Source organism: Octopus sinensis, linkage group LG10, assembly GCF_006345805.1.
Source record: "Octopus sinensis linkage group LG10, ASM634580v1, whole genome shotgun sequence".
Lineage (NCBI taxonomy): Eukaryota > Metazoa > Mollusca > Cephalopoda > Octopoda > Octopodidae > Octopus > Octopus sinensis.
This window is the reverse complement of record NC_043006.1, coordinates 16,834,719-16,847,719: the sequence shown is the minus strand read 5'-3', so window position 1 is coordinate 16,847,719 and position 13,001 is coordinate 16,834,719. Positions and strand designations below refer to the sequence as shown.

At 35.5% G+C, this 13,001-nt stretch overlaps 1 protein-coding gene across 1 annotated transcript in view; it reads left to right on the top strand.

Annotated features, from left to right (window-relative positions):
* Positions 1–13,001, top strand: part of LOC115216425 ((E3-independent) E2 ubiquitin-conjugating enzyme UBE2O) — a 134,821-nt gene that overhangs the window by 114,010 nt on the left and 7,810 nt on the right. Inside the window, exons 15-19 of the mRNA XM_029785753.2 lie at positions 528–682; positions 2,771–3,834; positions 6,711–6,808; positions 9,452–9,514; positions 10,771–10,974. Coding sequence (XP_029641613.1) covers positions 528–682; positions 2,771–3,834; positions 6,711–6,808; positions 9,452–9,514; positions 10,771–10,974 — 1,584 coding nt within the window. The remainder of the gene's footprint in view (positions 1–527; positions 683–2,770; positions 3,835–6,710; positions 6,809–9,451; positions 9,515–10,770; positions 10,975–13,001) is intronic.

Below are 13,001 nucleotides of genomic sequence, written 5' to 3'. Positions count from 1 at the left end.
TCGAGGTTCTAACCAAATTTCCTTGTATAAATATTTAGTTGAGGTAAAGGTGCAGGCATGACTGTAAGGTGAAGTTCATTTCCCAACCATGTGGTTTCAGGTTCAATCTCGCACCACAATATTTTGGGTAAGTGTCTTTTGTAGCCTCAGGCCAACCAGATCTTTGTTAGATTTAGTAGAAAGAAGCTCTTTGTGTGTTTGTACATATGATTTTGTTTACATTGTGCTTGTCTGAAAGTTGCTGAACAGCAAGTGGTGATATGGTCATTTTCCTGACAACAGTTCGTCTTCTGGTTTTGTGCCTTTGAAGATGTGAAACAAGAATTTCCGTATCTGAGAAACAGGTGAGGGTTAGCAACAGGAAGGACATCTGGCTGTAAAACAAATTGCTCGATAATGTTTGTTTTTCCATACTAGGATGGACAAAAAAATAACGTAAAAATGAAGAATAATCCTGTTTGTTGTTTTTCACTATTTTTCTTATATATATATATGTATATTTTATTTGTGTTATTTGGTTTTGTCAGCTGAGTGAAATCAGTTCTGATGAATCTTCTGAAGATGATGATGAAGATGACGATAACATCAGTGATTGTAGTTGGGTGACAGAAAATGAAGAGGAAATAGATCCAGATACTTTAGAGCCTAAATCTCCATCTCCAAAACCTGCTGCAGAACAGAGGTGAGTATCCTCCTCATCATCATAATTATTCACACATCCATTTGTACCATGCATGGAACAGGACATCATAAACCAAATCAGTTTTGCTAAAGAGTTACTACTTTCCTAAACAAACCAGGAACCTTGTTTTGCTCTGCTTCTGTTTTGCCATTTTACTAGAAGCATCTTAAAAGGTATTTGTGTAGGAGAAGCAGTCCCTTTGTATTAGTGTGTGTGTATGTGTGTGTGTGTGTGTGTGTGTGTGTATATATATGTGTGTGTGTATATATATATACACATATACATACATACATACATACATACATATCCATATATATATATATATATGTGTGTGTGTGTATATATATATATATACACATATACATACATACATACATACATATATATCCATATATATATATATGTATATATACATATACATGTATATATAAAAGGTACATCCAAGGCTTGGGCCCCGTGCCATCCGCCCAAAACAAAAATCGCACTCCCATCTCATAACAACAATACGGCACAATTATTTCACCTCAATTGGCCCCGCTCTCTTTAACATTACACCAAAACACATTAAAACAGAAACAGACCCTATAGGGTTCAAGAAGTCTTTGGACAGATTCCTTCAAGAAATCCCGGATAAACCCCCTACACCTGGATATGTCTCTGTAAACAATAACTCTCTACTTGAGTGGGCCATAGTGCCCAAATTCTGACTTGAAAGACTTCACCAGGTGGTGCTATTAAGTTAGACATGGCCGAAACCTATCAAAGTATACATACATATACACATATATGTATGTATATATATACATGTATATATACATACATATATACATACACACACACATATATATATATACACACATACATACATATATATAATACAAATATATATTATTTCTTAACAAGAACCATCAGATTTATTATATGGTTGACAGAAACTGAAATAAGTCTGTCGTGTGTGTATTTGTGTTTGTTTCCCCCCTCCCCCCATCGCTTGACCACTGATGGTGTGTTTACGTCCCTGTAACTTAGCGGTTTGGCAAAAGAAACTGATAGAATAAGTACTAGGCTTATAAAGCATGAGTCCTGGGGTTGATTTGTTTGACTAATACCCCTTAAGGTGGTACTCCAGCATGGCCGTAGTCAAATGACTGAAACAAGTAAAAGAATAAAAGAATATGGGAATTGAGTGTAGGAAGTTGTGATGTTCATTTATTTAGCGAAACCTTTGATAATGTTAGTGAAACAAGTCAACCAGGGTATCAGAATCGGACTGTGAAATATGTTTGCTACCAGCTTTACTGTTGGACTGCATCAGTATTACTGGTTGTAACAATGATTATAATAATGATTTTTAACATTGATCCCAGCCATATATTGGACAGTGAGTGGCATAATGGATTGAATCAACCTCAGTTATCAACAGCAGGTACTTATGTTATTATTCAGAATTGGGGAGCAATATTGAACTCCCTCCCCCACAGAACATGGTGAGATAGAATTAAATACTCTTACAACTTACTATTGGTTCTGCCTGCCACACTCTAGGTAATTATAATATCAATCATAATAACTGATAATGCAATTTTCAATATTCATATACCAATCAATGAGTAGGGAGAAAATCATTACATTGTAATCTATCTTTTAACTATTGATTTTATCAAGAAACTGCATGGCATGTAAAAAGCACCAGCCGATTGTGGCCGCTGCCAGCGTCCTCTGGCACCTGTGCCGGTGGCACATAAAAAGCGCCCACTACACTCACGGAGTGGTTGACATCAGGAAGGGCATCCAGCTGTAGAAACACTGCCAGATCAGACTGGAGCCTGGTGCAGCCTCCTGGCTTCTCAGACCCCGGTCGAACCGTCCAACCCGTGCTAGCATGGGAAAATGGACCTTAAATGATGATGATGATTTGATAAAAGATTTCTCTATGCTCAGAATCTGAGTTTTGTTGTGATTATTTCATTTGCTTGACTCATAATTTAATTCTGACAAATAAACATTATTGTTTTTTTTTTATATATATATAATTATTTGTTGTATTTTCTGAGGTTTCTTAAATATCTTCTGTTTAATTTCTTCTAGTTCACGGTGTGGAACATATGACGAACGGAAGGAGCATTTGGATAATTTAATTCAGCGTGGTAACAGAGCTTTGTCTCGCCTTTTGACTTTGATCAAGAACAATGATCCAGGCTACCCTTACAATGTTCTCAAAATGTTCTACAACTGCCAAAGTCTCGATATGTTGTTAAAAATGTATCATTTCGTCGATCCCGATATCAATGATTTGGTTTTACAAATCTCTGAGGAGATACACAAACGGCTGAACACTAACACAGCATGTAACAGTCACTCTGACAGCTGTATACCACTTACAACTTCTCCTAACAAACGGCCATCAAATTTATTGATGGCAACAAAACAATACATCTCAAATGTTGCTGGTAAGGAATCAAGTGTAGACAAAGCTAATATGACAACCAAAGAGGATAGTTCCAAAGACTCAGGGGCATCTGCCACAAGTGAAAGCTCGGCCTGTAGTTCTGGTGTTTTAGATAATCCGGTTACTCGGAAATCTCCAACAAATAAAAAGACAGAAGCAGGGAGTTCTCCAGATCCGAACATACAATTGGACTTTGACGAGTTGATCTTTTCAACTCAGGACTTTAAAAATTTCAATCCCGATTGTACAAAGTGGAATGAAAATACAAAGGACTCGTGTTTACGTCTTGTAAAACTGCTGCAGGACAGAATTGGTCGGACGCTGAAGGAAGTGAACAAGAAATGGCGGAAACGAATACTGGAAGCCACAAAGAACAGTCCTTTCTGTGATGATATGCATAAAGATAAAGGTATTCAAACTGAGAGTGATTTTGTCGATGATGTCGAGGCTCCACCTGGTCTTGATTGGTTTTCTCTATCCAGTTGGCCCAATAAAAACAAATCCATTCAAACAAGCTCAGAGGCAGATATAAAAAATGTTTCAGATTCTAATGATACTTGTAAAAATGTTAGTTCTGCTACATCTGAGAAATCTCCAGAGGGAAATGAAATCGACATCACTGCTGCAAACCTTGTTAAAGAGACCCTAAATTCCCTTGACACCACCGTTGTTGAACATGACCCTGCAGTCTGCAATGAAAATGGTTAGTCCACTTAGTTCACTTGCATGTTTTCTCGTTTTCTTTGTTTCTCTTTTTCTTTCCTCATCAGTTAACCCTTAGGAGATGATGACAGGGCCGATCTATCAGCCTAAAAGTTGAATGATGAAGAACATTGTATTAGTTCGTTCAATTTCCTACAAGAATACATTTAGTTTTATATATGTAAAGTAATTACTTAGTTTTTTTAAGCAACTTGTTGCGAAAAAAACCCCTTATTATAATTATATAAATTTTTACCGAATATGGTCCTTTTCCATACCGAAATACTACTAGGTGAAATTTATTGATTTTATTAAATTAATTATATTTGTAAAAAAGAAGTTTGAAAATGCCACTATATTAGATAAATTTTAATTTTACATGTTTCGGTTCTTGAAATAACGAACCTTATCAAAAAAATTTATAATAAACAGTTCATAATTGTTACATACATTCAATAGAATCCATGTTCTTAAAAAGGCGAACCTTATCAAATATATTATAAAGAGTATAATAGAAAAAATCCATAGTCGTTCCTTACTGTTTTGTCGAGTGTAGTGGAGAAGTTCATTATAGATTTTACCTTGTGTTCCAATGGAAGCAACAGTAGTGATTCTTGGTCGTCGTCTGTTGGTCGTAATTTTTGATATATATATATATTTTATTTTGAAAATAAGTGCATGCCCTTGTGAAAAGGGCTTTGTCTTCTTGGCACTGAAATTCCAAATGAGGCTCCATTTTCAAAGGGTTAACATGAACTGGAGGGTTTGACTGGGTTGGATGAGCCAGAGAACTGCATTATGCTTAAATATTTGCTTTTGGATGATTTCGTCAGTGAGATGCACTTAATGCCAACCTTTTTACAGTGTTCTGGGTCCTTCTTTTTTGTGACACCAGCACTAATGATTGTCACCAAGTAGCTCACAAGATCACTCAGTTGAGTGGTAGGTATAGACTTGATGGAAGTAGATTTGTGCCAGGTGTTCAAAGGCTCAGATATGAGAGTGGGATGCAAACGGGTGCTTAGTAGAGGGTACATGGCTATCCTCATTGGGATAGCCATGTGTCTCCTTTACAGAAGATACTTCATGACTCTGAATAGAAAAAGAGAAAGGATTGTTTGATGTGGTATCAGGGCATAACCTCAAAATACAAGAAGTGGATATGAGAAAGAATGGGGACAGGCAAATGTGAGAGAATAAGGACAGAGGATTGAGGATGGCTGGGTTGGTAGGTTTGCAAGAATGTAAAAGAGTGACAAATGATTAGAGGAGCATGCTGTGAATGAAAGATTTGGGTGGTCAAAGGTGAATCCACTTTAGGTGGGAAGATAAAGAAAAGTAGGAGTGGGTCTAAGAGGAGGTGATAAATAATGGCAGTACATAAAGGGCAGGTGGTGAGGAGCAGCTGTAATGTAAGAAAAAGAAATTGTTCAAAAGTTACTTGTATTGTATGTATCCATTTTTCATTGTTCATAACAATGGGATAGGTTTTTTTCCCTTTCTTGGAGCATTTGTTTCTGTACCAACTGTGTATGTATGTGTGTGTGTATATATATATATATATATATATATATATATATATATATATATAATATTGGGTCATCCTGTAAATAATGCAGTTTTTTTTATACTTTGATTTTTCAAATTTAAGATAAACGAATTTCTTTTTTAATCAAAAATATACTCATCTTCATTTTCTACAATGCTCTTCCATCTATTTGGTAGACTTACAAGGTCCCTCTTCCAAAATTCACTTGTCCATGATGAAAAATACTCCTCCAGTATTGTTCTGACCTCTTCTACAGAATTCATTTTTGTTTTGTCTAAATGATTTTGAAAACTGCAGAATAACTGATAATCAGAAGGGGCAATGTCCAGCGGATATGGTGGGTTGGACATCATTTCCCATTCAAACTGCTCCAGCCTTTGGAATGTCATCCTACCTGTATATGGCCAAGTATTATCCTGATGGAAGAACACCTTTCATCTTGAAACCAAAAATGGTCGTTTTTCTTCTAGCCCTGACTAGAATGACTGATTGAATGATCAAATCCAAGCTTCTCTGTTAGTTCCTCAACAGTTATGATGGAATTTTGTTCCACAAGGGTTTGTAGGACATCCTCGTCAAGCTCTACAGGTGTTCCAGGATGAAGCTTGTCTTCTAGGCTGTAGTTTCCAGCTTGGAATTTCTGGAACCACTGTTGACACTGGCTTACACTTATCCAGTCCCCATATATTGTATTGATATTCCTTGCACTATCTTTTGTGTTGTAGCCTTTATTGAACTCATAAAGCAAAATATGCCAAATATGCTCCTTTGTCACTTCCATTATAGCTTTGAAAAACTGTTAAAATCGAACTGCACTCTTCAAAACTTGCACTAAGAATAAGGACAAGGTATAATTACTACCTGCTTTTATAGCAAGTTGATGCAGGTAGTTTATCCTGTCCCTCTCCGATTTTTAGTTCATGCAATTGAAAAAACAATGTACATATATTGCATATGGAGCAGAACCCATTTTGTCACTCTTTCAAATAGTTATGTGCTTCTTTTTTTTCATACAATAGCTATTGTGAGATACCGATAGAATAAGTACTAGGCTTACAAAGAGTAAGTCCTGGGGTCGATTTGCTTGACTAAAGGCAGTGCTCCAGCATGGCCACAGTCAAATGACTGAAACAAGTAAGAGTAAAAGAGATACATGGAAACAAACAGGTAAGGATTGGTAACAAGAAGAGCATTTTCAACTGTAGGGAACCCTGCTTCAGCTATGTTGTATTTGACCCATGCAGGCGTGGAAAAGTTTTGTTAAAGCATTGATAATGATAAAGACGACTTTTTTTTTACTAACTTTATTTTACTTTTACTTCTTTCAGGCTTCCAAATCGTTGAGGGGTCTCCAAGTTGTCATCATTTCTGTAATCATACTCACCTCAGCAGCCAAAGATCTTTCTTCATGTCTCTTAAGCGAGAGGTTAGTTTGTGATTTGTCTATGTTGCGAGCTGGGATCTTTTCAGTTTGAACGGCAGTTTTTTAAAATAATTTCCATATAACTAAACACTTTTAGACTTCGTATACTGGTAGAATGCGTTTATAAAACATCTTTTTCTCTTGGCTTTATTGAGAAAATTCTATAGTTTGTAAGATATTTGTTGTTTTTTTTTTTTCTTCAATTTCTACCAATCAATGACATCTGTTGAGGTGAAAACATTCTGTGCTGTATGAATATGTCCCTCGTTTAAGAAACAGATTGGGTTTATTTACATTTCTGAAGAAAAAAAGATACCCCCCCTCCCCCCAACCCTAACTAACCCTAACCCTAAAACAGATTGAAATGCAATAGATCGATACTAGGGTCATAATTATGGGTGACAATTTCATATGACACCGCTAGAAAAAATTGCCGTTCAAACTGAAAAGATCTGGGAGCTGTAATTCTTATTGATAGGAGTTTCTGAAGAACTCAAGGTTGAAGTCTCTAGAATTTTGAGTTTTTAATTATCTTATTGTCATAAAACAAAATCAAATTTCAAAATAATAATTGTAAATTCTGAGTTGGTGTTAATTCTGATGTACATTTTATTAACCCTTTAGCATTCACATTACTCTGTCAAACACAATGCTTTTTTATTCACATTGTTTTGAATTAATCATGCATCACCTTGTAATTTCAAGATTTCAATGATGTTCTTGTATGTGTTTTGAATGTCATTGTAAAGGAAACGTGATACGTCAGATCTGCCCAGTTCGAATATAAAACAATATTTATGCCGGATATGGTTGGTTCAAATGGTCAAGGAGTTAGTAATTTGGTATTGGTATTAATGACGTAGTTACATATTACAAAGAATCTTAACACATTAGTCTAGACAGGTATCTTCCGCTAGCAGGCCATGCTACTCCAGACTGATGATGAACAAAGACTCAAAAACGTGCATGTCTCTAGATGCAGGCCTTGCTGTTGGGGGTGCTTGTCTCCCCTTCGTAAATATAAGGACACAGGAAATGTGTCAAAGCCGACAGGAAGCGTCGATGCTTCCTAGGGCTAAATAGCGGTGGTGTGATTCCCTTTACGGGACTGTCACGTTAAGTTGACAGTATACAACCGCTCTATCACTCCACCATCGCTCATGTCTCTCTGAGATATTTAGAAATTTAAAGTTCCTAGTCATTCTACCATTAAGTGTGGATAAGGTGAATATGAAACACATATTGTGCTTGATAGAGGTAAGTCTGCTTAGTGAACTGGTGCTCACTAAGTGTTGAGTGTAGTAATCTCAGTCACTTATACGTCATGCAACCTGGATTAAGCCCTAGGACTCATGACAGACCTAAGTAAACAGAGAATTGGTTAACTTGCTAAAAATAGCTGCCAAATCTCTTTCAAATTGCATTGTACCATTTTAAATAAAAGGAGGCAACATTGGGTTATGCAATCTTAAGGATATTCTAAAATGTAGGAATGGGAGGAATTACAACCGTGTTTCGTGGTCTGCTATCACAACAGCCCCTTTATAGGATCCAGTTAGCTCAAGACATCATCTGGAGGAACCACGTCCGGTTTTGGCCCCTACTCCTCTACTGTTTTGATGTGGCGCCCCACTCTTTTCGGAGGTGTCTTCAGCTCTGGTGTTGGGTGCATGTCTTCCTTCTTCTGTTCCCTGGCCTCTTCGATGTATCGTCAGCGAGTGTCAGCCGGTGACTGACTGTCTTGTCAAATTTTTTTCCCTTTATAACAGGGATTTTCTGATCAGAAGTCTCTGCTCTATCAGGATTAGCCCTGGGCTGAACAACAACAGCACAATACATATTTAAGTCTTCTATTTAGAAATCAATAGAAGTGTATAAAAATAATAATTATCCGTATGAGAAAACATTGCCATTATATGCAAATAGCTTTGTACAGTGTGCTAAATTTAACTCACAGACATGTATTGAATTATATAATGCTCATTCATATAGCTATATGCAGCAGCACTATACATATTTGACAGTTCCATTTTTTATTTTTTTAAATAAATGAAACTACTGGGGGGGGGGGGTGTATTGCGTTGTGGACTGTACTTGGTAGATTATTTAGATTGAGTCATTGTATTCATGTGGTAGACTAGAAGAATTAAGTTTTTCCTGTGCCTTTTAGTATTGGCTGACACCCTACTAATATACTTGGCACTATGTCTGCTCCTTTCTGTGTTTTTTTTTATCTCCTTGATATACCTTTTTCTGATATCTGAAGAGAAACAGCAATTTTAGCAGAACATATTAAGCAACACTAATAATAAATTAAAAAACATAAAAATAAACAACCATTTGAAGGTTTTATAGACATTTCAAAAGTATGATGCTAGATGTTTCCATTATTTTGTCCAATCCCTCTACACACACACACACACACTATATATATGTATATATATATATATATATATATATATACATACATATACACACACACACATTATTTCTTATTAAATGATAAATATATGCATGTATTTTATTCAATATTTTTAATTTATTGCACATAACTATAAAACTGAATATGTATTGCCTGACTACCCACATGAACATAATTCATCCTTTTCTTTGGAAATTTTATTTTTATTTTCTTTGTCTTTTTAGTCAAAGTTATTAAAAACTAGTCTTCCTGATGGTATTTTTGTTAAAGAATTTGAAGAGAGAATGGTATGTATCGATTTTTGTACTTTCATTTTTTTTTTCTCCACTACTTTTCTTATTTACATATAAATGTATAACCATTTTTGTGAGTTCTTTAGATCTTTGTTTAATCTTTGGAAAAAAGATATTCTCCAGGTTTCTTGTTAGTTTCATCTCTTTCTATTGTAATAATAGCAATACCATATATTATTGTAATAATCCTTTGTATTAAAGACACGATGCCTGAAATTTGTTGGGAGAGGACTGGTCTATTACATCTACCCCAGTGTTCCTCTGGTACTTAATTTATCGACTCCTAAAAGGAATATTATTGTAATAATAATACTTATAATATATTCTTAAGAGCAATATACATGCCGTAATGTAAGCCGTAAACTCTTAATCAGCTGTGTTGTGGTTATTTCCCTTGAGTCGTTTTTTGTAATCGTTTCAGTCGACTTAATCCCCCAAGTTCAAACAGTGGATTTGTACCTGCTTAGTTCAAAGTAGATTGACTCAAAGAAAAGAATATCATTGTTAAAATTTCTTTTCTGTAATATTGTTTAATTAGATTCTGATTTGTTGCACTTTTAGTACCTATGACCTGTTACAGGGTTTTTGCAATTGACAGGAGGGGGGAAGGAGTTGGGGGAGATGTCTTCAAAATTGAAAACCTGCCGCAAATACATTCAACAGAGTGGATTTTGATATGTTGTTAACTTTATGTGACAGTCCCATGAAAGGGAAGAATGTTACTGTTATATTTAGCCCAAGGAAACACCGTTTCCTGTTGGACTTGACATATTTCCTGTGTCCTTATGTTTTCAAAGTGGAGACAAGCACCTCTACCCAGCAAAGCCAGCATCCAGAGATTAGTTTCAGAGTCGTTGCTCATCATCAGTCTGGAGTAGCTTGGATTTTGATAAAAGTAGCCAAGATGCCAGGTCATGGTGTTAAATCAGGTCACTCATTAAGTCTACCAGTGAAGAAAGTTGTGGGATTTTAACTCAACACAAAGAACTGGAACAAACACCACAAGGCATCTGATCCAGTATCCTTACAATTCCACTAATCTATAATCGTAGATTGTTATTTTTATATTGATCTTGAAAGGATGAAAGGCAAAGTTGACCTTGGTGGAATTTGAACTTAAGACTGCAAAGAATCAAAACTATCACAGTGAAACATTTCATCTGACACTATAACAATTCTGCTAGTTTGAATACAAGTCTGTAATTCTTATCCTGAGTTTGAATATATTTTTTTTTATTCTTTATTCTCAGGACTTATTCTCAGTGATGATAGTTGGGCCTTCAAATACGCCCTATGAAGATGGTCTATTTATTTTCGATGTCCAGTTGCCAAATGATTACCCTGCATCACCACCCAGGTTCCATTATTTGTCCTACTGTGCTGATCGACTCAACCCTAATCTTTATGAAGATGGTAAAGTCTGTGTAAGCTTATTGGGTACTTGGTCTGGCAAGGTAAGTTACTTAAATGCATTTTACTCTCAACAATTTCATCTCTTGACTGAACCAAAAACGTAGGAAATTTCTCTAAGATTGAATGTTTTCTCAGGAACATTCACTTGTGAGTTCATGGTGAAATCTTTTTCATTGAAAGTTCCTTTCATCATTTTAAAAATAATTTCAAGGAAAAATAATGTAATAAAAGTATTTTATTGGCAAATTGACCATTCCAAAATATATTTTCAAATACATTTCACTTAATTTCATCATCATCATTTTTTTTAACTTCTACTTTTCTATGCTTGCATGGGTTAGATGGTGTTTACTGAGGCAAATTTTCAACAACTGGATGCCCTTTCTGTCACCAATCCTCACATGTTTCCAAGCATGGTGATATTTCCCCATAGCCATATGTGTAGAATGTTAGAAATGAATAATGCTTGTATGACTGTGACACTCATTTACAACCACCATGTGATGTCACGACAAAGTAACACAAACATACACATACTCACAAATATGTGTATATACGCTAGGAGGGCATCCAGCCATAGAAACCATACCAAATCAGACTGGAGTCTGGTGCAAACGCCTAGCTTACCAGCTCTGGTCACACCCTCCAACCCATACTAGCATGAATATCAAATGTTAAATGATGATGATGATGATAGACACATAAACATATACAATGAGCTTCTTTTAGTTTCCCTTTACCAAATCCATTCCCAAGGTTTTGATGGAACTGGGGCTATATTATAAGAAACTTGCTGGTGGTGCCACAGAGACTGAATGTGCATACTGTTATTTCTAATGGCACTGGATCATGAGATTTCCAATAAAATCTCCTTAAACCCTTTTGATACCAACCCACCTGAAACTGCCTCTGGCTCTGTAGTACAACTGTCTTGTTTTCAAAAGTTCTGATTTAAAATTTTCCACCAAACCTTAGTCACAATTTATGTTCCAAACATTAGCTGAATTATTTTACTAAATTCTTTGTTATATTTAAAATTAATTGAAAGAAACACAGAGCATCTCAACAGAAATAATGGTAACAAAAGGGCTAATATGTATCATTTGGTTCTGCTTGGAGACATTGAAATTATTAAAATATTGTTTCTTTTCAGAAACATTGGTCATTTGTAGCCTCTGATCAACAGGTTGTTTAGCCTATTGATAATTTAACACTATATGTAGTCTTTGTGTTATTCTCATATTTTTAATTTAAATATTTATTACCTTTTTACTCATATACTTGCTTCAGCCAATAAACTGTGGCCATGCTGGGGTATCATGTTGAAGGGTATAGTTGAACAAATCAACCCTAGTACTTACTCTTAAGTTTGGTACTTATTCTGTTGGGTTCTTTTTGCCAAACTGCTAGGTTACAGTGGACATAAACAAACCATCACTGGCTGTTAAGTAGTGATGCATATGTGCACATACCACATATTGTCAGCTGGTTTCTCTGCAGTTTCTGTCTACCAAATTCATTCACAAGACATTGATGTGGAGCTAAAGTTGATGACAGTTGCCCAGGGTACCACATTATTGGATTGAATTCAAAACCAGGTGGTTGCAGAACTAATTAACTACAAGGCCATACCTGTACCTAAAGAAAATAGACAATCTTTGCAGAACTGTTCTTGTATTTACTTACTTATAATAGGCCTCAGAAGAATCTTAGTAATATCAAAGTTAAAGTGAAACCTGAAAATATCAATTCTTGAAGTCTCAGTCAATAAACTAAAGTACCAGTCTGATATTGAAGACCATGATATCAACTAACCCTGGCCCTTCAAAATTACCAGTCTTGTATCTGAATTAGAAGTGTTACTGTAGAAATACCATTTTATATATTTTAAAATTTTTTCGTACAATTGTAATTGATATATATATATGTTTTGGACAGCAAACTATTAGTAGTAATTGATATATATATGTTTTGGACAGCAAACTACTAGCAGTATCGCCCTGCGTTGCTCGGGTTTGTAAGGGAAATAACTATAAAGCATTTTTAGAGAGTTATAGCCAAAGAATAG